Source organism: Bombus pascuorum, chromosome 4 (genome assembly GCF_905332965.1).
Source record: "Bombus pascuorum chromosome 4, iyBomPasc1.1, whole genome shotgun sequence".
Lineage (NCBI taxonomy): Eukaryota > Metazoa > Arthropoda > Insecta > Hymenoptera > Apidae > Bombus > Bombus pascuorum.
In genome coordinates, this window is record NC_083491.1 from 5,921,021 (window position 1) to 5,948,967 (window position 27,947).

The 27,947-nt window shown below is 39.5% G+C and overlaps 1 protein-coding gene across 8 annotated transcripts; it reads left to right on the forward strand.

The window, feature by feature from the left end:
• Positions 1-27,941, forward strand: LOC132905965 (beta-arrestin-1). Of its 8 annotated transcripts, XM_060957753.1 has the most exons (10): positions 13,010-13,887; positions 14,650-14,829; positions 15,093-15,306; positions 15,685-16,057; positions 16,577-16,870; positions 17,900-18,037; positions 19,829-19,972; positions 23,000-23,086; positions 23,300-23,446; positions 23,661-27,941. In XM_060957753.1, exons 3-10 carry the CDS (start codon positions 15,174-15,176, stop codon positions 23,734-23,736), a joined length of 1,392 nt encoding a protein of 463 aa, XP_060813736.1. In that variant the 5' UTR covers positions 13,010-13,887; positions 14,650-14,829; positions 15,093-15,173; the 3' UTR covers positions 23,737-27,941. The 8 variants fall into 8 exon arrangements, with proteins under 8 accessions (XP_060813735.1, XP_060813734.1, XP_060813733.1 ...); XM_060957752.1 differs by lacking the exons at positions 13,010-13,887; positions 14,650-14,829 and adding an exon at positions 1-217; XM_060957751.1 differs by lacking the exon at positions 14,650-14,829 and having other exon boundaries at positions 12,983-13,887; positions 23,630-27,941.
• The last annotated feature ends 6 nt before the right edge of the window (positions 27,942-27,947 follow it).

A 27,947-nucleotide genomic window follows, 5' to 3' on the forward strand; every position in this document is an offset into this window, starting at 1 on the left:
CTCGAAGCATTCGTGCAGTAATCACGGTCAGAGAACGTTTCTGACGACTCGCCTCTTTCAGTATTTCGCGTTTACGAAATAAATAAGAGCGTAACGGATAGGTGTCGTGAAGCAGTGTGTCGTGCCGATTAGCTGTGTTCAATTATAGGCGTTAAGAGTGACAGTTTGATCTTGTCTTGAACAGGGTGTGGGCCACGACGCCAGAAGAAACATTTAGGTAAGATCATTTTAACTTTGATCGTGTAATAACATTTTCCTTGGTTATATTACCGAGCACTTAACCGGAAGGTAATGTATACGTAAGATAACTAACAATTTTTCGGAAAACACGGTATTTTTCGTAGAAAAATCGAGTTACGGTGATTCCTCAGTCACGCGTCAATTCAATGGAATGTCGCGCTAGAATTCTGAGAATATAAGCGGTGAGTTACAATCGAAAAATCGAATCTCCCTCTTTCAACGACGCTGTAAACAATTACTTAAACGCGGCACACATTTCCCATTGTCTTGAAAACCTGTATTTGACCGTTGTTAGCATATTATTCACCAATGAAGAGTATCGATGAATTAGACTAGCGTGTGAAGATCGAAAATTCGATTTAGTTCCAATTCTAAAGCAGAGGTTAAGTTATAGTTGAAAATAACCTCTCAAATATACACCTTTATCAAATACGCTAACATGAAACATACGCGATGTTCCAAATCGGAACACGCAGCGTAGAATAACCACAGAGAATATTAAAAAGCATAAGTTCGATTGAAATTCTATGATTACGAAAAGCAATTCGTGATCCACGTGCTGTGCGAGTTGCGTGCGTGTACTCTAGCGAGGAATAAAAAAAAAACTGTTGGTAAACGAGGCCGACAAACATCTAGATACACGCGTGACGTTGCGTCAATATTTCAGGACAAATCGGCCGAATAAGATTTAACCGGCGATGTTGTGGATCACTTAAATCCCCTCTCGCGGGTTAAAATAATTGCAGTTTTCCATCGATCCGTTTTTAGTAGATACTCTATGGCTATATCTCGTGGGAATCTTCTTGATACCTATTATGGAAACGCGTTGCTCCTGATGGAGTGTCCCGCGTTACAAAAAAGGAATACAGAAAAAAGGGAAAAGAAACGATCGAGGAAAGGAAAGATAGGAAACGATATATGAAAAAAAACGTTGGTTGATTTGGTAGAATGCGTACGAATAAAAGATAAAGCTTTCCCCCAAATCACGCATGAGGTGAACGGCCGCAGGCATACTGAATCTCATTCACTCGTCGTAAGCACCTTTACGTTTTCGGAACCGGTTGCACCGAATTTATGGGAAAATGGCCGAGCACCGTGGGAGCCTGTACGTCTTGTGCGGCTTTTCTCAGTCTGCTATCGCTCGTTCTTTTAATCTGAGCCGGTCGAACGCGGACAACGTCGCGGCATACCCCATCGCATACTAATTTCGCGGCGTCCCGGTCAAATTAAATGCGCTTCTACACGCGAAACGTTTCCGGTTCCGCCGACATTTCGACAGTTCTACCAGTGTCATTAAAAACTATCGTCGGTAAAAGGTTCCTGTTTTATTCTTTTAACAAATGTATTTCTTTATATTTTGAAAGTAAGCACACGAACTTCGATTACATTAACTTAAATTCCGTTAAAACGCTAAGTGTAGTTGTTTCTTATACTTTCCTGTCTTTTTCGAATTATCGATCGATGAAAATCGGCGAATTTTCGCCGTTTGATCAATGTGTTTCTCGATAACCACTGTTTCCGTTGATTGAGTTCTCTGGCGTAGGGGAAGCTCACGATAACGCAAATTGCCCTACTCGATCGTGCAACAACGCTAGCGGCTTGCAGCAACATTCCAAATCTCCTAATCCACTGTATACGGAAACATAAATAAATGTGGTGACTCGATTAAAAATTGTAAACGGAAAAGGATATGTAACGTAAAATTTTGCTATCATAGATGCGCGCAAGATAATAGCACTACATAAATTTCTACATTACTACGTATAAAAATAAATACTTTATCATTGATCATGCGATTTGTGTCATGAAGTTGATACAACCGGAGGTTTGAGATAAAATATTTCCTTTCCTTTTGCTGCTGTATTTGATTCGTATTTTAATATCTTTTCTATAAATGAATTTCGAGTTTAATCACGCGGGTTTAATTTTTCGAACGTTATCGGTCGCGACAATATATTCTCTACCATATTGGCAGTGAAACTGCGGTTGTTTGTGATCATCGATTATTAATAATCGTCACGGAGAAACAATGACGGTTTCCATTCTATCAGTGCAATCGAATCGTAAATTAATATTTCCATAGTTTCGTACAATTTACAGACAGACGTTGCTTCTCACCGACCTAATATAAGTAATCTGTCCGCGTGTAATTTATTCGCGTTGATTATAAATCGGTAGATTGCAAATGTATCCCCGAGGAAAGCTTAAACCCCTGAGGAGTCGCATATATGCGAGTTGCTGCGCGCCAATTTTAATGGAACTTTGTAAAGCAGATACAGAATCGAAAGATATCCGACGAACGTTCAGTTGTTTCCATAATACTCGATGAATTTTGCTTCTCACGGAATTTTGCTTCCCCGTTGAATTCCTGGTTGCAATCGTGTCTCGGCAGAAGGTTTCCAGCCACATAGTTTCTCGTTCCTTATAACAAAGGGAAGCAACGCCACAGACGGTCTTTTCTCTCATCGAAATTCCAAGGATTCCGTTCTCGATTTTCAGCCGTCGCATTCCCGCCAATTTTGCCACTGTACAGAGACTCGCCTCCGCAATTCGATTCACGCAAAAGTATCGCGGATCGTCCGTTGTGATCGATGCACGATTGCTATCGGGAACAATGGGTTTGCATTCGTGGACTTCCGCCAGAGTGAAACGCATACGCCCAACGATTTACAATGGCCAGGCAATGGGGTTTCGAATCGAACGCTCTCGTATAGAACTGGTGAAGTGACGAATCTAAAAATCCTTTTTATCGCGTACATTGAATTTCGACGACCAGTTTAGGATACCCGCATGAAACTAAGCGATCGATGGTCTAATTAATTAGCGAAAATGTGATTCTGGTTAGTTCTGCAAGAGTGGTTTCCTGTCGTGGATGGGTTAATTAGATCCTATCTACGGGAAATTCTAAAGAACGAACAGACCGAAGGTTATAAGAGGCCTGACTGTTCTTCTCTTTATTCTCCATTTCGAAAACTCCATGCCGCGATCGCATCGTTGATATTCACAGGCAAGTAAACAATATGTGTTTGCGAGTAAAAAATACACTATCGATCAGATTCGATACCTACATTGCATTTGGAATTGACGCAAAGTTCTGTTTTTTTATAGCATTAAAACATCAGAACGTAAGGAAAACTGTGTGATGTTTAATGCGTCGAAAATGAAGCTTCTCTGTCGATGACTAGAGTAATTTCGCTAACGGCGTCGTTCTATAAACTGATTTCCACTGAAATTCCGTGCGTGTGAATAGCGGCACAGATGAGCTCTTCGTCCTTTCCACGAATAGAGCCGGATGAAATCTGGTTTCAAGGCGTGGAAACTCCAATTTTTGCCTAGTTGCGCAGAAAATGTCATCGGCAGGTTCAATGGAAACGAGATCATCTATTTTAGTATAGCAATATCCCAACTTATTTCTGTAGGATTGTTTTATTACGAAGATTGAACGTCAGTGTGGATTTTTCGATAGCATAAAACGCGCAATTAACTCGCTGACATATTACAGAATGTTAAAGAAACAACATATAAAATGACGATATCGACAAGATAAGAGTATCAATTTTAAAAAAGAAACAGATAAAGCAGCGATATTTCACCCATACGCAGATGTTTTTTCGTTTTACGAAATAGCAGAACGGTATTTTTTTCTGGTTTACGATCTAAACATTCTAAACATCGCGCGGAAAATTTGCATTTTAACGCATGTAACGGTAATTCCTGAATTACAGTTTCTCAATATCCTCTAATATTTGTCCAGTATTCGTGGAAAGTCTTGCAAAATATTCCTAAGTTTTACGCAGTATGCGTGATATAATATCGTATTATGGTCAGTCGATCCTCTGTTTGTTTTAGAAACAAATATATCGCGATACGTAATGTATCGATTAAGTAAATGGAACAGATAACAAACTCAGCTTTGTACCGTGATATAACGCAAGAACATCGTGAACAGATCTGTAATTACAGCGGTAATGAAGCATGTCTTAAAATGCACTGTGACTGATCAAAATAATAATTCGAGTCTCCTTCGATTAGCGTGATCAATGAAGCGCATTAAGCATTACGTAAACTATGATAAATTAGATTTATAGTGCCGTAACTATGCTTGAAATTCTGTAGAAAATTTCAAAGTTCAAAGTTCGCTAACGTCACGTTTTGATAAGGAAATTCCGATTCCGCGAATAAGATAAAGAAAGACGAAGCTGGTAATCCGGACTTCCCGACGAATCAACATCCTATTTCTGAATCAATCGGCGCAATCTTCGCGTCGGAATGAATTTACGATATCCGCAAACGGGATAAAGTTTTCGTTTTAAAAACGATCAAGTCTGATTAACAGACAGCTGCTTTTTATTCCGAATGACCGACATTTCTGAAATACCAATCAATCAACATGAATCATACGCTTCACGATGCAGATCGGCATTCTCGTGCCAGTGAAACAGTATCTGAAAATCGACGTGCATCTCGAAGGATGCACGGGTCGACGATTACGCATACAATGGACTTTCGATCCTATTGTACGATCGCGATTTCCTCGGTTCGTCATCGATCACTGATAGAGACGTAGCAAGAAGTGTATTTAGTAAAGAGCAACGGAGATATTATTTCGTTGATGTATTTCAATCCCGAAACGTTGGTTCGACGGAAAAAGGTTTGAACACTTGACGATCTATGACGAAAATTAATGGTAAAAAGAAGTGGGAACGATATTTGAAGTTGCCGATACCAATGGCGAAATTACAGTCTGTGAAATAAAACTTCTTATAAAGCGTGGTTAGTTACACCAAGGGGTAGATGCTCTCTAGAAAAGAGTTCCGCTTTACAGACAGCTTCATCAGTTAGCCCATACCGATCAATATCCGAAACAATCTCGAGTACTTAATCACATACTCGATATATTACGATACTCGGCGATAGAAACAGCGAAAGATAACATAAATAAGATGAACAATATCCTAATTACAAGACACTTTCCTTCAAGATTAGTTCGTTCGACATTCAAATTAATTAACTTGTCTTATCGAATAGTGTGATCATCAACGTATGGTCGGATTAAATCCGCACATAACTATTCTAGCTAATGTTTGCTCTGCCTGGAAGATGATGATGATCGTGTAGAAACACGCGTGCGCGCAAAATACCACGGAACATCGTAATCTACGGCAAATAAAACTAGGCGTTCTGTTATCGTGCTACGATTCGAAGATGTTTGACTCGAAATAAAATTTATTCATTGGTTGTGCAAAGTCTCACGATATCTATGGTTATCTATTTCGACGGTAATACTGAGACTGATCACGATCGCGAATTACGAACTGCTTATTCAGCAGGAATCTCGCATCGAGAAATCGATCGACTTTCCTAGGGTTGTTCCGTCGTTCTGAGATCCACTCGACATTTATTTACGCTAAAAGATTTCTTATAATTCGGTCTATAGATCGAGAATGGCAAATTGTTTATTGATTTTCTTTTTTCTAAATACTTTATATGTTTTTTTATGGCAAATATATGAATAGAAATCACGCGAAATACGACGAAAATCTGATTAGGTATTTTGTGGAATTTATCGGCGTTGTTAAATCATCATTTAATAACGAGTATCGTAACATGGTATTTATAGAAATAACTATCTTTTCCTTTAGGATTGTAATGCCAGTTCTGAGGCAAAGATAATCTATGCGATAGCAAGACACCTCATTGAACGTATTGCCATTCTATTTTCCTAATTGAAAGGGCCATCGAGCTGCAGCGTAATATCTTTTCGATTCCTTCGCGTTCCGCTTCATTATTTGCATTGCCACGCGTCCATCCGCAGAAATTCATTAAAAAGATTCACGTACCTACATAAACGCAAATCGTGTGAAGTCACAGCTGGAAGGCGAATTCGTCATTTATCGTTATTAATTGAATCTATTTGCATGTCCGTTTTACGGAACCAGCCCCGCCATTAATTTCCGGAACGTTTGCATAGCCCTTTCAGAGATTTTACTTCTTCGATATTATTGTACAAGCCACGTACTATAGACTTATAATAAACGTGGATAAAGTAAAAGTGATTTGTGACAAATTTTAATTTATCCCATTGATGTAATTTGTAAAATACCTGAGGAGTGGAACGAAAAGTCCAAAGTTACGAGCAATATTCCTCAAATATTACGTTGTTCTTCGCTTGACGTCGTAAAGTTTTAATGAAAAATCCAAGGGAAACGGGCCACGTGATTCGAGGCAAACGACTAAGGGTGACTCCCCATACGGCTGTGAATTCCAAAGGAAAGAAGCGATCCTACTATCATTTCGTTTTACGACGACTCTTCTTCATTACCCTGGTTCGAATTCGTAGGACGAGGGTTTAAGGGCTAGTTTCGGGACTTCTATGAGAAAAAGTGATCGAGCAAACGTTTCGTTTCATCCCTTCGTAATTAAACTTCTATAGAGATAATACACTGCTAAGAGATAAAAACATTAAAGGAGGGATAAACGGGCGAACTTTCTCTTTGAAGAAAATAAGTTGAGAACAAGCGAACTTCTTTCAGTAAAGAAGGGAAGCTTATTGAATCTTTCTGAATCTTGAGATTTTCTGTCTCACTTATAACCTCGTTTCTATACGTCGCTTTAAACCACGCCAAAAGTTGAATTGAAAGTTTTTTACGTTTTACACGTGATTGTTGAGCATTTAACGAAAAGACATATAATTTTCTGATATGAGAAAGAAAGAAAAGTGAAAGTTTTGTGAACCGACGAAACAAGAGGTGAAACGATCGTAGGTTTTGAGCGCTCCCTCGCTTTTTTCTATTCCTTCAGGCGTGAACGAGCTGGCAGCATAATTCCATCTTAATTAATTGCACTGCCTTTCACGAGCCCCATCCGGTACTGACGAACCTTCCGGTCAGATTGACGATCGCCTTTCGGTCTACTGACTCCTTGAATAAAGCACGCCGGGCACGGAAACAGGTGGTAGGCTGACAGAGGATGATGAACGGTACGCAACCGAGTGTAGCTGAAGCAACCGCGCGAAAACTTCATCTGAAATCTGGCAAAAATGTGAAACACCATACCTGTCGGCTGTTGCTCTTCTGATGTGACATGTAGCGATAAAAAGCAATCTGTTACGCTCCTTAAATGTACGGAAATTTTATGATGAAAGAAAATGCAGCAAGAATCGTTATTAATCTACCCAAGAAAAACATAACGAAAATTAAAATGAAAATGTACAAAAATTACAGAAGAGGTGAATCTCTTCTTTCGTTTTCAATTGAAAACAACGAACAAACTCAATGAAATTTAATGAAGCATTAAGATGAAAAAGGATGTGTCAGTAGAATAACACCTGCAACGTGACGTGTTGCATTTTTATTCGCTCGAGTTTTTCCAGCGATGTAAGATGGGAAAAACCATTCGTGACTTGTGCACTTATTTGCAATGTAAAATTCATCGGTGTGTCGGTTGCTGCAAGCGCAGGGAAATTATTTGTTAAATGTTGTGATTTTTCATACGTTCCGGTGAAACGTGATTCCTCCACGAATCTTTGGCATAAACCCCGTTGCTGGAAGGACCGGGTCGCGACTTTCGATCGCGGAATTTGCTGTTTCTCTCTCCCAGACAGCCACGAGCTCGCATCAATTAACCCAGTTTCTTTTTCACGCCAGCAACGATGCTGCTTCTGCGCAAAATACCGCTACCAGATCGAAATTGTCGATGTTGAAATTTTAAAGAGAGACTGGTCGACGAATTCGATGATAGAAAAAGTAAGTTTGTCTTTGTTCTACGTAAATATTCGATGTTAGACAGACTCACTTAAGTCCGACGTGAGGTAACACGTTCAGACAAACTGTCTAGCATAGTTACCAGAAAACGTCACCTTTCCCATGTCGTGACAAGAATCTTAGCATAAAGGTCTGTTACAAACTTTAGGATGCATGGTGTTGCATCGATATACGCACTAACAAGAAGTTCGACTATATATCAGAACCGTAGTAAATCCTTGGAATAAATCTCGAATTTCAATGAAGTTAAAGCTTACCCGATAGAACGAATTCCTAGATTAAAACACAAAGTAACGATAACGATTAACATCGACTCTACATAAAAGTTCCTCGTTCAATAATATTTGAATCAAGATTGAAGAATACTTCGTATGATTTTCATAATTAAAATATCGAATTCTCAGATTCTCAGGATTCTATGAAATCGCTCGACTATAATAGTCGATTATATTTTGGTAAATGTAAATAAAAAAACAGTACAATTAATTTTGCGAAGATTAAGCAACGACGTTGTCCGAGAAAATTAATTGAACCTAGTCACGTGAGACTGGTGCCTCTACCGAGTGAATACTACCATTACGTTGGAAATTATAAAAGTTTCTCAAGGAAAAACAAGCTAACTGCACGGTGTTCTCCACGCGAACATGATGGCGGGTGGAAATTTTAATAGACGACCGAAAATAACCATGCATAACGAACCGGTATTCCAGTCGCGGCGTGTTTAACGTTCAAAACTGCTGTTAAGATTCCTGGAAGCATTCCCGATGTCGGTATAACGAGCATACTTCTTTCTGCGTCACGGTGAAAAGCGACTCGTGAAAAGTATAAATCGCGAATGCTGCTCAAGAAACGTTTCTTTCTTTATCCTTCCGAATCGAACGGAGAAAGGTATTGATCACTTTCGATATCCGTGAGAACGACATTCGCACGAACGGCTACGCGATTCCGCGATCGTTCGAAGGCGAATTTCTGTGTCACGATCACGAGTAATCCGGATACGCGTGCACAGGTCTGATACATTCTTCAGTCATCGAATACCTACTAATTCAAGGCCGGTCGGTTCGCACAGCCAGAGGTCCTTGATCGGTTTTGCAATGATCGCACGTATCCGTGAAAGCGAATTTGCGCACTGGATGTTTTTTCACGGGTACCATTATATCTAAAGATTCATTCATGATGATTTTCTTGCGATACTTAGTCTTATATTATGCTACGAATTGAATTGCAAAAACTTCAAAACACGAGCATGCCATTTGATAAAAGATACGTGGTATCAGAAAAAAATTCACAAGCATCTTCTTCTCAATCTAACCTAACGTTACACACCCTAAACGTCCAATAAAAGTTGCTGACCTTAGTCGTCCAATCGATCCAGTGATAGCTTGCAACCTTGCACACCGTCAAGTAACTTATGCTGGTTATCAGGCGTATGCAAACAAATTTCCAATAAAGAAAGTTTCTATCCGGTTTTCTGCGAGTCTCGAGCTGACATACAACGATAGAAAAAGGGGTGACGAAGAATTAAAACCTCTATATGGAAATTATTTTGCTGTGAACAGTGACCTGTTGACCTGACCACCAAAGTGCGGCAATGCACCGCGTTTCTCTCGTGTAAACTGTGCATTCCTAACCTTTAGAACACGGTAAAGTTCTATGGAATTCGTCGCAGCAATTGGGGCGTATTGTTGAGAATTGACAAGGAGAGTTGTTGCGTTGGTGGAAGCAGTGATAAGTTGATGTCACGCGAGGATATTCAAAACGATTAAGAAGAGAATTCAAACTAGAATTCAGTTACTTTTATATTTCGTTTAATAAAATCGCTAGAAATGTGTACTCGTTTTATTCGCGAGAATGTTAAAATGTAATGGATGAAAAATATACATAGGTATCATCTGGATCGTATAAAACCAACCAGTTTCAGAAGTTAGTTTTCGTTAGTATCATTGCGTTATCTCACGTTATCGGTTTCTAACGATTAATTTAAGCACGGCAGATGACAAATTACCGAGCAGATAAATAGTATAAATAACATTAACCAGCGTAGGATGGCGTGTAAGATTAAACGAGGTGAGAATAACAAGATGTTAAGAAACAAAGTATTATGCAACAATGTATAATTTTTTCGCAACACCAATCATAATAAATAAGGAATTTAAATGCGTGTCTTAACAAACGAGCAGCTGAATCTTATGAATGAATAAGCATTGACGTTGAAACGATGCGATGCATTAACCTTCCTTAATTATTTTCAAGTTTGTTTCGTAGTACATTGCTGAATATTTTTAGAAACATAGTCGTTTCTAACGATCGATCGATTTGATACGTATTATTGAATGAAACAGATAATATAATACTTGCGTTATTGCCTCACGTTACAACGTAATAAATCGTTTGTATGCTGGAAGAAGCCAAACAGTGTCATTCTCGAGTATAGGTAGATACGTATAGGTAGTTAGCTGAAGTTCAAGTAACCTATAAAAAGTTGCGTTTATAATTAATAACATGCTCGTTTACCTTGACCCGCGAAGATTGGAAACGCGGCTAAATAAATCGTTTATGATTTTGAGGATTCATAAACACTCATTCTTCTTTTTCTTTTTTTTTTCTTTTTATGCTCGATTCATCATCGACACAAATAACAGTTGTGTTTACACGGTACGTTGCACGGAAATTGCGCGTTCAAATATTGATAGTATGAAAATTGATTAAAATACGCGGAAATAATAAAGTTTGGTATAAGCTAAAACTGTTTGGTTAGATGCGTTTACATGGCCTTTAGATATTTAATTACTGCAGATCAGTCGACGCAGTATCGATCCAATGCTCAGACGCCCTCCCTGACAATTTCAAATTTCTCGTTCAACGAGATAAACGAACGTGAAAATAAAACAGTACATATGGCCAGATGACAAAAATCTAAGAGATACGAATACCAAATATCGTGGACGTTTTGGTCGAAATGTATTTATTCTTCATGGAATGTATAAATATCATAGCTTTTAGTGAATCTTTTCCGTGCTTCGTTGTTAGAAATACAATTAGGCAATTTTCGATTTAATTAGCCGTGGAATTTGTAAACTTGTTCGTCGAAGCCTTAATAAAGTTATCTAGTCTGCTCCGTAACGCTTAGCAAGTTGCTGCGCTTGCCACGCAGTTTAAACGACCACGTTCCGCCCTTTGTGTATCGTCGCATAGGTACATGCAAATACGCATGCATGTTCCTCATAATAACTAATAAATTCTGCAATTTAGTATGCCGGGACGTCTATTACCTCTTTGCGCCCTCGTTCGGTGCACGTGCACACAGTATCATCGTGATCGTGATGTAAATTTGCGGCGTCAAAGCGAAGGAAAAACTTTTAGACCAAAAATTGCGATGTTAACGCGTAATTTTCCTGTTGTTTTTTTTCGAAGCGCGCGTGATGCGCTCGTATCTTTTGAATTCGTCCACGTTACGCTTCGATAAATAACTCGCTGCTAATTGTGACGCATCTGCCAACAGAATTTGTTATATCAAACGCAACAAAGGAAACAACGATTTAATGTAACTCGGCGCGGTATAATTAAATTCTAGAGGTTCGGACAACTTTTGTTCTGAAAAAATCTCGCCTCTGATAATTCTGCAAACCTTTTAAAATCACAGCGAAAAATGGAGACAAGGAAGAGATTACAGAAATTATTCAAACGATAGTCGCGAACTCGATCACTTTCACGAATGATTTCGTTTCAAGGATTGTAGAATAGGATGCTGATAGAAATATGTTTCGAGCGTTCCCACGTGAAGCATGCTCAAGTTGATTGCTTCGGTGGCTCGGTCACGTTTACAAGTTCGCTTCAGGTATGATGAATTTATGCTCGTGACGTAATTAGTATGAACTCGTACGAGCGTGTCATTCGAAAATGACACTTGGCCCGCTGGATTTCCATCATTTATGCGGATTGAGCCAACGCAATTACGTGATTACAACATGCGAAATTGGCTACAGTTAAGTGACGTACGAAAATTGCAGACGGACGTGTATCGTAAATCGGGAAAAAGTTCCATTACGGTTCTAATGCGTTCCGAAAAATATAAATATGTACGCGTACAGCGTCTGTACGTTCTACCGTTAAATTTACAACTTGCTTTTCAGCTTGATTTATGTTTGAAAGCAACGAACTATTTTTAAGTTCGAGTCCAAGTACATCTCGCGTGGAAATCGTGATTAAGAATAGAAAATCCATTTTGTCGCTCGCGTGAAGACCAGTTCACGAATTCTCTTTTGTTTCTGTTCGACACGGTAACCTCTATCGATTTTATATCGATTAAAAGAACACCGTTCTCCCTTTTCGGGAAATACTTCAAAAATCTGTCCGTTCGTGGAGGGTCCAAACGTTTCAAAGGCTTTCAAAGCAAAATATTTTTTTCAGAATGGAAATGGAACGTTGAACCATGGTGAAATTGATTTTGCCTCGATTGGTAATCGAGTGAAACTGATGGCTTATCGGTTTTGTTGGTTTTCCAGCGCCAGCGACGTTCACGTTTTTCCGTTCGGCACTAATCTCGTTTCTGTCGCGAGCTCCAGTTGCTCGTCTATTGAATTGTGCAGCGACCTTAAAGAAGAAGAGATTCTCCTCCCTGTCACCTTTACCTTTTCACGATATCTTAACGTTTCACTTGAATTTTCCTATAATTTACAAGCTTTCGATGCATGATCCTTTCATAGGTAACGATCTTTCTAAAACTAAAACAATTGAATTGTCTCGTGTCAGTATCCTTCGAAACGCGATCAGGTCTAAGCGTCAGGACGTCGTCAGTTGAAAAGCATAATTCCGATGGTTTGGTTATCGATGTTAAACAGCTACGTTCCATTTTCTGACGTCTGTTGCGTCAGAAACACGTAACGTGTATACGGTCAGTCCTTTACATCGGTCACGTGCTATAGAATGTGTTTGAATCAACGGTCGTTTAATCCTACCTAGTCTTAAATTTATCATGCGATTGTACCGTAATAATCTTCCGTCGAGTGGCTGGAAAGCTGAAACGCATGCACCACGTTCGTCGCAAATTCTTGATTCCCGTATTAATTCATTTTCATTCCCGATCTACGTAGTATTTCTATTCTGTTTGTATTTTATACGTCTAACGGTTCGCTAAAGAACTGAAATCACGAATACCATCCTATTACTATATATCCTTCGAATATTATTCCGTTATTAAACTTCCCACGTTACGACATACGCAAGAGCTGGAATGGTAATGAAATACCAAACAGCGTCGGAATAACGATTTCTGTTTCCTGGAAAAGCGAATATTCATCGTTGCGACTTACGACAGCATCCTTACGTGGATCGTAACAGTCACGGACTCTATTCTCTATATGCTCGCATGCACCAACGAGCACAGATCGTTCTTTAGATCGCGTTAAGAATTACACGAGCGTCGATTGAAATTGACATCCATTTGTCAAGGCCCGTCTAGTCTGTGCTCGACGCTCACCAGGATTGCAGGGTTCGTTACTGAAAACCTACTGTTCTAGCGATCTTGGCGCTTGGTCCATTTCTCCGTTTACTATAAACCCGCGAACAGTGAACAGTGGTGCTTTAGAAAATAAAACGGCCGATCACTATTGCGCGAACGCAAGTCATGTTAGTGAGTTATACGAGAATCAAAATATTCGATAGCAAATTCGTGGAACGTGAAATCAGCTAAAGTGAGTAGCTGACAATCGAATTATTCGATGATTTCAACGGAGTATTCATTCTAAAAAGCGACCAGTCAGTCGCGTTCTCGCGATTAGATTATTGTTTATCGCGCTGGCGTAGCGATTTCTTGCCGGATAAAAGAAGAACCGTGAAAGCACCTGCGTAGAAAACAAGCACCGTACCACCAAATATGGCAAAGGTGAAGACGCCTACTTTTACGAGCACGTTCTGCCAGCTAATGCACGCGCGAATTATTAATTACGATAAGCGCCATTGCTTAATATTATCATCGCGTCCATTTATCGTACCAATTCATCGGATCTTTCTTCAAATCGAATCGCGATACTTTTAAAGTTCATTGTTATCTGAGCTTGAAATTTCAAAATATCTCGTCATTGACAGTCACGATCACGTCTTTCGGATTATCGGTCGATTGTTTAGCGCGTCTTTTAACGCTACCGACAATGCTATTGCTCAAGACTTTTCAGACTTAAAATCCTCCTTAGGCTATTCGAGTTCGTTAAGCTTCTTAAATCTATAGCAAGAATTCTCGGAAATTTCGAAAGTTGCCAATTGTCTATATCGATAATGTCTCAGCGAATTCGAAACGTCATGTCGAATCGCTTAGCGATTTGCCAAGAAAGAAGAATCAAAATTTTGTCTCAGACGTAATGAAAATCGTGCCAAAAGTTTGTCAATTCGTCGAAGATTCGCTGGGCGGGGAGGTATCGTTATTTTGACCGGTTCTTCGTCAAGAAGAACAAACAAAATACATCATCTATATTCTCTTTTGATAGCAACTGTTTTTTTAACTTTCTTCTTCTCTCTTCGCCTTTCTCTTTCTTCTCTATCTCTGGCCGTTTTCTTTGACGATGGCTCGATCAAAGAGCTGTTTTACGCGCGCATACGTGCGCCGTTCTCAAAGAACGATGACGAACGTCCTTTTTGGCGTGCATTACAGTATGCACTGGCTTTGTCGATTCACAATGCGTGCGAGTTGCGTGTTGAAGCACAGGGGAATGTCAGTGCCGTACAAGAGTACCGAGACTTGAAAACGACGGCTATACTTCTGAAAATTTGCCAGCACCGAGTTCTCGTTCCTAGAGAACGATAAGAGATATTGGGATGCAAGTTTACGAAGGTTAGAACGACTTTCGCAATTATAAAATAGATCGTGACTGGTGGACAAACAATAGTATTCGTCAATCGATCGAGGATGTTGAATTGTAAATGTTAAGCAAGCGTGAAAAATGTTAGTTTTAGAATTTTAAAGGATAGTACTTTGGTCCTACTCTATATTTGAAAAACTGGCGTCAAACTTTCTACGAGTCGAAGAAACGTAAAATTTATAATTCCGACTTGAAGCGATTTTTTATCCTTAATGTTGGATTTTTTCATTTGCAGTGGGATAGTTCGGAATCCGAATATTCGGAGTCTGAGGAGTCAAATGAGTTAGGGGCCATCGTAAGCCCCGATATCTGCGCGATGGACACTGTGGACAGTACCAGCAAGCGGCAAGCTACTCGTGTCTTCAAGAAGTCCAGCGTCAACGGAAAGATCGCGGTATATCTTGGGAAAAGAGATTTCGTCGATCACATAACTCACGTCGATCCTATCGGTAAGACACGGAGACCCTTGTTGAGCTGTAAGGTTTCAAAGCACTTAGATTGTTTCTTCTTCGTACCTGATAATCATCATTAGCCATCTACCTGTTGAGTCACTAAAGCGATCGATGTTCTTTCTCCCTCGAACATGGAACATTGTCTCAAATAGAGAAACATCGGTATGTTTAGCGTATTGTTCTATCTGTTTAACGTTGATCCAATTATTCGAGTGTAGCTATTTGCAGCTATTTAACAGTGAAACATGGTTAACATAGCTTGAAAGGCTGCTAACGGCGAAGATTGGAAAATTCGATTTACTTAAACGACCAGTTAATCTTGAACGTCAAGGCCACTTAAGCCTGTGCTCATCGATCGCTGTTCGATCGTTACAGACGGGGTCGTGCTGATTGACCCAGACTACGTGAAGGATCGCAAGGTCTTTGGCCATGTTCTAGCCGCGTTCAAGTACGGCAGGGAGGATCTAGATGTTCTAGGATTGACGTTTCGCAAAGACCTGTATTTAGATGCCGAACAAATCTATCCGGTGGTACCTGGTGCCAAGCAGAGAAAGCTGACACGGTTGCAGGAGAAGCTGATTAAGAAATTAGGAAGCAACGCATATCCGTTTTACTTCGAACTTCCGCCTCATTGTCCTGCATCAGTGACGCTACAACCAGCACCCTGCGAAACTGGAAAACCATGCGGCGTCGACTACGAATTAAAAGCATTCGTAGGTGAGACGCTGGACGACAAACCGCAGAAACGGTACGAGCCTCGATTATCGCGATCGTCAGGAGAACGTTTACGGCCACGCGATTTCTCTACCCTCGCTTCTAAATCGATTTTTAGCCGACATGGGACTGACCGTCGACGTGCTCGTTTCTTTTATCCCTTTTGCGGTGGAACGTTTCAACAGACACGAATACCATGTAAATACGTTTCGCAATGTATTATCTGTGGCTGCTTTCTTACGATGAAGATAGATATACGTGCCTTTTCAAAGAAATTGATTCATTGTTAAAGAAATGTATCGTAGTTAATTTAATATAACAAAGAAGCGAGATCTTTTCTCAGTTTGATATCAATTCAATCGAAATATCGTTTAATCTTTCAACTGACTCAAAGGAAAATAGTAAACTAGTAAATAACCATACAAATCTTGTCACCTCGTATAACAGAATTTTCGAAATCTCGTTATTTATTGTACGACTCGAGCCGCAGAGTATCGCAGCGTGGGTTAACGGTTTGCAAGCCGGTTGACAGCAATGAATCATCATGTTGTAGAAGCTCGGTGCGACTGGCCATACGGAAGATTATGTACGCGCCGTCGAAACAAGGCGAACAACCTTCCGTCGAGGTGAGCAAAGAGTTCGTTATGTCGCCGAATAAGCTTCACTTGGAGGCGTCACTGGACAAGGAGTTATACCATCACGGTGAAAATATTGCCGTGAACGTGCACATAGCAAACAGCAGCAACCGGACGGTAAAAAGGATCAAAGTGTCCGTGAGGCAATTCGCGGACATTTGTCTGTTTTCCACCGCGCAGTACAAGTGCACGGTCGCCGAGGCAGAGAGCGAGTGAGTATCATTCATTGCACGCCATTCTTCTCCATGAACATGCGTCGGAACGCGAAACATACTCGCTGTGAAAGTATGGCAACAAATGGATCCATATGCAACGTTACGAACGAAAGTTGAGACGCAGGTTGTAAATACGTTTGCACTGATAGTCGTATTGTCTGCCAACTGATGAAACATTCTCGTTATTATGTGATGACACGGTCATTCATAGGAGAAATTTTCCTCGTAACTTCAAGATGTATTTTGCTGCGAGAATTAGAGTTTACGTTCACATGTTTACGCTGATTATTGTTAGAATTCTCGAATAAAACTATTTATTGCCTAGTTTTCACAACAATTCTCCGACGCGCCTGTTAGCGCGAAGACCACGTAACCGCAATAGTTGAACAAATTTCTGTTAGACGAAACTAAGTCTCGTGTTTGGTCACGATTGACGTCGATAGACTGCTCGAAGACGTTTTATGTTTCGAGCTGTTCGATGTCCTTAAATAGCAACCAGCTGGTCTATATACCACCGCGTCGTAGTCACTGTGAAATTTACGAGTAACACATACTGCGGCGTGACCAGGCACGAGCTACTCAAGATCTATCGACGCAGATGCAGGAAGATATAAATTACATTGCGTTCGGATAAATTTCAACGCTACGCGCGAATTTATGTCGCATGTGATAATTCATATCAACGATGCCATGTACTGGTTTCTGCGCGTCCCTTATCGGAGAAATACGAATTTCCAGTCTAATTGTATCCATCGTAAAATAAATCTTAAAATACAAGATTTCTCACTTCCTAATTACGATAGAGTTACAAAAATTGACTCGGACGTTTGTCTTTCTTCGAAAATGATCGATAGCAGAATTGGAGGTACAACTTTCGATAAAAGTAAAAGAAAGGAGAGATGCACTGCACAAGACTGTTTCGATTAATATTAACGATAGGTGTGTACTTATACGTAGCGAAACGCGATAAATGTCGAAAGGAATTGTAACATGACGAAACGGAAAATAAAATGATTGCACTGGCAGTATAGGGGTATCGCCAGGATTCACTCTGAGCAAGGTCTTTTCTCTAAAACCAACGCTTGCTGACAACAAAGACAAGCGAGGTCTTGCTCTAGACGGCCAACTTAAGCACGAGGACACCAATCTCGCATCTAGTACAATGTGAGTGTTCAAACATCGGTCGGCTACCATTTTCCTCCGAAACGAACGTTCGCGGCTGAAGACTGGAAACGGGCCAAATAATTCTGGAAAACTTTCGCCAATAGCTTGCCTGAGATTTGCTTCAAAGTTTGGTATCGATTATGGAGATCGCGCGTTATCGGTTAAAAAAGTAATAAATAGTCTGGAATATTAAATATTTTTCGTGGTTAGCTTCTAACTTTGAAGGGGCGGGGGTGTATTTCCTTATTACGTTACACCTTTCTCAGTAATCGATACTCGAAATAATGTGTCAGTAAATGAACAAGCTGTTTCAGGCCTTAACTTTTAATTATTTAAACAGCAGATACGCGATAATAAAGTAATTATATATGCGTCGGAATATATTTAATTTGCGTCAAAGCCTGTTTGCAGTCTTCGCGGACGATCATACCGTTAAAAATCGAAGTACGATATTGTATGGGAATACTATTTCAAAGTGGAATGCCAGTATTTTCCTTCGTGGCCTTTTTGCTGGAGACTTTTTATGAATATGGAATTCCATCGGTGGTGGTCTATTTTGCTGTACAGGGGACACGTTCCTCTTTCTCCGTTTCTCTATCTCTCTAACCCTTTCCTAACCTTTCGTTTTTACTTTATTTTCTGTTATCTCCACGTCTGTGTCTTTCCACAAATAATACGTTGATCGATCGAAATATCCATTCTTTCTTTCTTTCTTGCTCTTCTTTTCCCCCCCTGTATATCCATGTAGTCTGTATTGCAGTGTGACGCACAAGCTGAAGTTTCGCGTTTCATACACACAGAAAAATATATTCATTCGCGAGTATAGTGAAAATCATCACAGTCCGCGTGTCACGTAGCTTATTACCGTTACCCTGTCTCTGTCGAGATTGAAGTATCGCTTGCCTCTCGTGACCGAGCTTTCAAATTATGGAATCTTTCGCTATATCGAAGCTCGAGGGTAGCAGTTCTATATCGTTCTGATGATGCTACACGTCACTGGAGAGTCACCGAGAGTCGCTTTTGCGATATTGAAGTACATCTCCGTGTCGCACACATAGTCGCTGTTGCGTTCGAACTTCTCCTATTTCCGATCTTTTCGAACTACTGCTTGTCCTCATATTATTTACGAGTTTCGTTGCCTTCTGTCGAATAAGAAAAATAGAATCTGTTATAAGTTTTGTAAGGGTTCGTCGGTATTTTTCAAAGCTCAATTTCAAAGCCACGTCTGCGACCAAAAGAGAGAGGATTGGTAGGCAGTTTGTTCGTGTGTCTCGAGCAAACGTCAGGCTCGATGTAATCAAATTTAAATATCAAATGCAATTATTTGCACGTCACGATTCCAATCAACCAGCTAGGAAAGAACGTAATTCATACATTATTTCCATCGAATGTTTAGGAATTTGCCATCGATTATATTTGGACGGATTAAATAATGATAATTCTTAAATTACTCTTGAAGATACACACCTAAATCAACACGTCGAATTTTATCTGACTACCAATCGTGTATCGATCTAGATATGTACGATCGAGTCGACGATCGAATCGACGATTTCAACGAGGATGTCAACGCCTAATGCTGCTCGCAAGCAGTTTGAGAAACAAGTCAGTGTCGCATTCTTTGACAAAGCGTCGCAAGACAAACGAGAAGCGCGTAGACTCAAAGTACCTCGCAGAAACCAATTTCGCGCACGGTTATCAGCGAATTTTTTACTCCGGAATTTCGATTGATCCGGATATATTAGGCTTCGTGGCACGTTTACCTTCACTCTTCTGCTACATGTTTATCAGGGAGGGGTGCCTAGTGGGGCCAGGTTTCACGCTGAGCAAAGTGTTCTCTCTGAAACCGCTTCTCGCCAACAACAAAGATAAATGGGGGCTTGCCCTCGATGGCCAGATCAAAGACGAGGACACCAATCTGGCGTCCAGCACCCTGTAAGAAAACCGCTGCTTGTCCATGGACAACACATGCCTGAATATATACGTATATATATACAGGACTGCTCAAAAGTTTGGGTGACGAGCTACTTAAATTTTCTACTTTCTTATCTCGTAATTCCAATATTATATTGTAAACGTCGTTTCGTCATTTTAAACAGCATTGCGTAGTTCTATGTATTTCTGCTTAAGATATTTAGTTCGTTTCATCGGATACTATCGTATTCTCCTTCATTTAAGTCTATCCTTTGACAATGCCAATCTACCCAAGCTTTTGATCGGTACTGATTGTACGTGCCTCTGTTTCTCTCTCTCTCTTTCTCTCTCTCTCTCTCTCTCTCTCTTTCTTTCTCTTTCTATCTCTTTTTCTATCTCTATGAGCGTCATGAAGGACTAATCACGCGTGCAATCACGACTTCTCTATTCACAAAGCTGCCTGTACCCAAAATCATGAATACGCGCCGACGTGTTTCGGTATTTTTATATTTCATTGAAGGAATCAAGATTTTTCGTTTAATTTGAAACACGCAGAAAGGAAAAGTTACGTTATACCTCGGACTACCATTCGCATCATTCAACTTTCAACGGCAAGCATTAAAAGGCTTGGATCCTGTCCCTTTTGTCTTTTTATGTTTCAGACGCGATGAGAACCTTAAATTGAACAGCTGGGCTGCGTTTTATCTGTCTCGTTTTACCTTTACCTTTGAAGCTCGCTTCGCAAGACTCGTGTAACATTCGTGGCTCGAGCTTGCCGGTTCTTAATGTAAACCGTGTTTATTATTTGTAAACCAGCGTTCCGTAAGCATTGCAGTTAGTTAGTAGCCCCATCAGTGTCTTACAGCTGTCATCACTGATTGGCGATTAATCCCTGACAGAGTTGGTGAATGATACTTTTTCAAATCTATAGAACCATTTGCATATATATTGTTGTTCAGATAATTTGATTTTCTACCAGCGACCAAACTTCCAACGTACGCGCTTTCACGAGATGAATCATACGCGATAAAATACGAGACTTCGAATTATCGTTCCGGAAAAGAAAAGGCGAAATAGTATCCTTTTCTTTCCGACTTTCTGCTATCTCCGATCATGTTTCTTTCGATACCGGTGCATTGAAAATAATTGGAAGCTCAACAACTTTCAAATTAGGACAAAATATTGCCATGTTATATATACGAGATTTTACGATCCTGTTATCGAGCTTGCGTGTTGGTTCGACGATACTTTCAATCATTCTGTACGTTATGTTTTGCTCGATCGAAAATAGCGATGCGTTGCCTACTCGCTTTCATCATATACGCGCGCGTCTTCCGCTCCCGAGTTATATATTCAGAAACGAAACGTACGTTTTTCTTTCGTATTCCGGATTGATTCGATCGCGTTGCACCCTCCTTCGCTTCGCATAAAATCTACTATCGTCTTGCAGAACCCCTAACTTTCTTTTCATAAAAACGCTGTAATTATACCTCGCGTTTCTCGCTTTTAATCAAACGGAATAAAATTCTCGCTCAGTTAGAAAAGACACGCGCGAGACTCCCATTAGTTTCGAAACTCGACAGCAGAAATTTTTGCGTAATTTTAATTGCAGAAGCGTACGAAAAAAATTTCATCTGGAAAATATTTTGCTTCGTTGAAAAATTAAAAACTATTTAACGTACTTCACACTCGACTTTTGATATTGCAACTTAAGGAAACCTTAAAAGTAGCAAGCGACGTAGCAAGAAATCGCTGAACGAAGAGCACTTGTTCCATTATGTCAAGTACTTGAGAAGGTACTTTCCAACCTTTAAATAATGTAATACTTTTCATTGAACGCGAGCCTTCAGTGCAACGATTAATGACTCTCGATGTTTCCTTTGTTTTTCGTTTCCGTATATCTCATCTTTTATTCGAAAAAAAGGTTGGCTTCGTGCGATGCACTTTATCCTTTGCAATTTTGATTTAAAAGATAGATCGTAAATTCGACGATTTACAACCTGAAATTACAGTGTGCATCGTGCAGAAAAAGCAAACTGCGCTTTCCTGTCAAATAATTGCATCTACATTGTTATTTTCGATAAGCTAATGAAGACGCAACATGACGATAATTACACGTAATTATGCAAATAATCGTGGGCAATTCGCGATAATGGCCAACCATCACTTTACAGAACGACAGGCGAGAAGTCGTGAACAGCATCGTGCCTGTTCTATCGTGCTCTATCGTGTTTTCGATGATTTCCCTCTGTGAGAAATGAGTTGGCTGATTGGCGATGTAGCGGACTGGTACCTTTTAGTACAGATCGCGGGATGAGATTTAGGCGTTGCGTTTAGCTGCTTCATTAGAGCATTAGTATGTATTTTTCAACACGATCTCGTGTACGTTGCAACCGGAAGCGAATATACTTGGTTGGTTGAATCGATCATGAATCGTAGATTCGACAAAATTTCCAACTTAAGACGCTAGAAACGCATTAGAGAATCGATTTTGCTTCGTCGACACTGCTGCAAATCCTAAACACTGTCATTAGTGAAAATACGTAACGAAAATTAACGAATGAGTGCGGTGGGAGCTAGACGCTTTCGAATGTTTGCTTCGGATTTTTGTAATCTTGAAACAACTTTCGATACTTCGATCATTCTATGCAACTCTGTGTTATAGTCTTACTTCAACCGCACTATTCGCATCAAACCGTACGAACTCCAGACGTGTAAGCAGTCATGCTTGAAAATGAAATCGATACCCTGTCCCCCCCGCTTCTTTTTGTCTGAATGATCGTTTCGCACTTACTACTTTGAAACTGCATGATACTTTGCTCGTTCTGAAATCTTCCTTTACGACTTCAACATACTAAGACTAATCCTATCCCGTCTATTACCTGTACGATATTCTCGCGCTCTTGTTCGTTAGAATATTCCTTCGAGCTAAATGTTTACCGCTTTTTGGTGAATTCAAGCTGCTCCGTTAACTACGCATGTTCGGTTTGATAAAAATCTGCAGCCAAAAGATTACTAGAAATTGACGAATTTCGTACCGTTTCGCAGTGTGGTGGATCCCTCGCAACGTGAGAACCTTGGAATTATCGTCCAGTACAAAGTGAAAGTAAAGCTCTGCCTTGGACCTCTTGGAGGGTAAGTTCAAACGAAAGAAATTCGTTTCGACGACAAACTGGTTTGGAGAAACGTAACAGGCAACCAGAAGATCAGAATAGTTCCCGCTATCTTTGATATTTCTCCAATCCAACGTTGTCGCAATTAATATCAATTTATATCAATGTACGTATTCGTAACGCGAGCCCCAGTCGTCAGGAAATGAACGGAGAATTTAATTTATGTTGTTAACAGCGAATTAGTGGCGGAACTGCCGTTCATCTTGATGCATCCGAAACCGGAAGAAGAGGAACCAACGCCACCCACTGCACGGCCTAGTCCGACGCATAAGGCAGATGGAGGCGAGATACCGCATGACACGAATCTGATTCAATTGGACACGTACGTGATCAATATTTCAATAACGATTTGGTGCTATTCTCGTCAGTCGGAGACCATTTCGGCGAAATCATTGACGCACATGCGACTGTCAACTCGTTACTTATTCCATGCCGCAAAATTAGTAGATGTTTTGCATACAGAAAGCTTTTTATCTAGAGATTATAGGGTTTTCTTCGATTTTAGAGTTTCTGAAATTCTCCCCGTTTCGCTTCAGGGAGGCGGACTGCGACGATGACATAATCTTCGAGGACTTTGCCCGTCTTAGGCTCAAAGGTGAGCCGGATGCCTGACTACGTGGTTCCAAGTCAATCTACCTGTTCGAGACAACTAAATGTCTCATGGCGAGCAGTAATCGCCGAAAAATCGAAAACGTCCGCGAACTTCATCGTGAAGATCGACCATCCTTGCTCTAAGTCCTTACTAGGATCGGTCACGGATAAAGTTTTTCGCATCGTTGGACAGACCGATCACTGGAATAACATTACCTTTTCTTTCGATGCTCGACGAAGGAATTCGTTCGCGAACCGTGTGGTCAGTTCATCGTAAATTTCTATTCGACACGGGATAACACATCCGGAATGGTACTAATCATCGCACAGAGAACAATATGCACTTCGAGAAACTCACCAGAGGAACAAAAGAAACTTGAAATATTTCCAGTTGATTACGTCGACAAGATAAAAGAGAAGTATATCTTTACGTTTTGACACGTTTCGTTTCTGATGAAAAATGATAAAGCATCAAAGACTGAATACATCGTCGAAAAGGTTATCCCATAAAGCAATCATATTTATTACTAGCAAGTGGCGAGTACATCTTTTTCTTTAAAAATGGGTCCTTGGGACACAGTCTTCGACGAAACTACAAACACGATGTTTCTGTAATTTTAATCGTATGGCCAGTATGTAGAATTCATTCTATCAATCGCAGATACCTTTTACACGTACGTTTCTAAGCCAGTCAACACGAAACGTTTGTTTCCGGATCTCTCGGTGAAGAGAGTCTGGTCATCTTCGTCGCAGCAAACATGTAAATTATTATAAACTTCGTTTCCGTATTATTTTATCAATTTGCTTTAGCGAAAATCTATGAATCGTCGAAAGTAAGATGCAAGGTATGTTTTGTTCTGAAATTAAGTTCTGTTATATTCTATATCTAAAAGTAAGAGAAATAGATTCCTTCCACTATTTTTTCGATTCGTACTGTTTGATACTTTTAATTTTGAATTTACGTTTAGTAACATTTATCAAAGATAATGGCAATGTTCGGTTTCCTATGTTATGTTTATTTATATAATAACGCATTATTTTAAAAAAATACTGCTTCTTGTCGTACAAACAAATATATTGCAGTAAAAAATGTAACTTTCAAGAACTATTATTCCTCGATAAACGATAAAATTAACCTTTTTCACTTCGAAGCACGTAATAGTTTTAACTATAAAAATCTGAGCCATCGTGGCCTCGAATACGTCAAGTGAATTCTCGTCTCGGGACATTTCTGAATCTTTACAACATTGAACGAGCGAGGAGTATCTATGAGACTATTGCACGTCAACTGAAAATGCGAATTAAATAACAATAATCTATGTGGGATAATGTATTACGTTGGTCGTTAAATATATCTTCGTATTCGACGTTATATACATAGTTATCGAAGTTTTTCAATAGAGAATGGTTTTTTCGAATAGTTAAGTCGCTTGGATTTTTAATGGAATCGCATTGGATTTCCTTGGAAGACATCGCAACAAATTCAACGAATCCTATTTAAACGTTACATATAAAAAAAAAAAGAATATATATAAAGATAGATAAATATACTCACGAACACACGTATTATACATACGTATACAAACTTTGCATTACACGCTTAACGGTAAATTAACCAAGGGTTAAAAAAAAAAAAAAAAGAGAGAATTAAGTAAATTTCAGCAGTTTAGCTTTTACACGTTTATACCGACATCGAGAAAGTATCGGATTTTTTGCGACACACTATTAATCGTACGATTTTTCTATTCCTTTTTATGTATCAAGTTTTTTACCGAAACGAAACATTCTAGTGCCATCTTGACTATTTGGATTATACCGTCGGAAAATTCATTTCTTTGCGAACAGATTCAAATCGATCCAGTTCGTTACTTGCATCGTTTATAAAGACTGTTATGCGAAGTTGAATCGCCCGTTTCCCTAATAGGGAGAGTATCGGTACGATATGAGTTTTCTACGTCCCTCTGCGACTTACGTTCACGATGAAACGGCAAGACAAATTATGGAACAGAGTATATCGAAGAATTCCAAGCGCAATTGAGAGAAAGGGATCATTCCAGGTGTATGTGATTAATCTGTATGCCTTTAGGAACAAAAAAGCAAAGTATTAAGTATTCTCTAAGTGGCAGATCAAAATGGACGAAATTACGATTGATTATCTTCGGATGCAATCCTGGTCGATCGGTTTACTGGTTTCGTTTCGCACTTTACTCTGATCTGCGATTTAGAAAACGCCTTATATACATATGTTGTATTAGCACGATTCAAACATTAAAGCGTCCGCTGTCAATTAATTCTTATTTTAACCAACGTCGGTAACAATTTTACGAAGACACAGCGAGCGCGTTAATTAAGAACAACTTCTGCGTATCGATGAGTGTAATTTGCAGTTAGTATAAAAATCTGTATCTCGGATGGAAGAAATTGTTGGCTTAAAATTGAAAAGATCGAAGTAGCATTCTTGAACGAACGTCCAATCTTGCATAAGGTAAGGAAGGAGGGAAAAAAAAAAAAACGACAATTTTCTACCGTCACTTTCTGTTTGCGATAACGAAATAAAATGTCAATTGTACCAATCGAACGAAATAGCCGGAACTCGTAATTCTCTTCGATTTTTAGCCACAAGAATCTGGCCAGGGCAACGTTGACCGTGCTATTGGCCTTTTTAATCGTGCACATGTATATATACGCAGGAGGTAAGGAGAAGAATAGTATTTTTTATCGATTTAGCATTTACAGATTGTATTTAGGAGAGATTATCGATTATACCAAAGCCAGTATCTCTCACTTCAATGTTTTCTTAAGCAAAGAAGCTTTCGGGAGAATGAAGGAACAAAACGAACATGATTATTCTCTAGTAATTAACCGAGCAAAACAGCCACGTAAGTAATTGTATATGTCGAGTTAATGTTTAAAACTAACGTAAGTGAAAGAAACAGCCATAAGTTTGAGGTCATATATTATCGTGGTTTTATTTCATTTCAAAAATGAAAAAGCCATTGCACGTTGCAAACTCTTTCTCGATAAATTTTACCTCTATTCGGCCTCTTAACTTCACACTTTGTGTCACTAAATTGTATCTGGCTGTAATTCGTAAGCAGGCGAATCTATCACGAGAATGTAGCCCTTTTGGCCTCAAACTTATGCACACGCATAGAGAGAAAGAGAGAAAAGATGAAGAAACGCGGGCTTGTACAATACGCGCCAGAGTATATTTTATATTCGCACGCGCTGGTGCGCGCCAATATTTTTTGTATCATATTAAAAAAAAAAAAAAATCGAAAGGTCGATCAGTGGATGATTCGTATCTTTGGAACAGCACAAGACGAACGAGACATTATTACCATACTGCACAAAAACAATTGCAACACACGTTGCTCCAGAGTCAATAATGGGTGCTGTTTAAGAGCGTGACTTGTCGCTATTTTAATGAGTGTGTAGCGTGTCGAGTATTAAGACGTTTCGATGTCTTAAAAGAGAACGAAAGCCCATTAAGCCTTATATTTCGCAAAAACGCGATTTGTAACGAGCAATTTGTTACTCGTCGCTCTTTTCTTTCTCCTTTTTCGTGTTGGACAAGTCAAGAAGAAGTCGTAAATTATCGGACCCTGTCGATGTCAATGGATGTTACAGATTTCAAACGCTTCCGGTTCGTACGTGAAAACACGAAGACACAAGATGAATTGTATATTAAGAGTATCGGACAGTACATATGTATGTACGTGTAACGATTAGAACTACGCAGGGCATAATAGTTAGTTAAGTTAGAAATGGTTTAAAGTAAGAGGAAAAAAAAAAAAGAAAAAGAAATAAAAAAGAATATCGTCCACGTCCAGGAATTATTACGTGTATGTGTAATCGCAGTATTCTACTTTGCGCGTATAATGTCGAAACGATTCGGGTTGTATAACTTTATGAGATAGGACACAAATTACAGTGTTGCTGATACGTGTAAATTGCGTTTAACTTATTCAGCAAAGACGAGTTATTCCCCCTAATGCACCCGATAATTATTCGTTTTGTATGCAGAATGAAGTATCGCGAGAGAAAGAGACACGAAAGAAGAATCGTATTAAGCGGAAAGTATGTATAAAAAGAAAATAAGAGGAACAAAAATGGAAGAAGAGAATAAATAGCGAGATACGTAATATATTATATTGTACATGTAAAAATTGTGTATTCTCATATAATAGTAGTTGTAATAATTTAATAAATCTTGTATATCGCAAGTGGCC

Bases quoted from the DNA above. Each gene is read 5' to 3' on its own strand.
- LOC132905965 (XM_060957750.1), top strand. The intron at 18,038-19,828 runs GTGAGTGTTCAA...CATGTTTATCAG, and splicing joins AATCTCGCATCTAGTACAAT to GGAGGGGTGCCTAGTGGGGC. The intron at 23,087-23,299 runs GTAAGTTCAAAC...TGTTGTTAACAG, and splicing joins TGCCTTGGACCTCTTGGAGG to CGAATTAGTGGCGGAACTGC.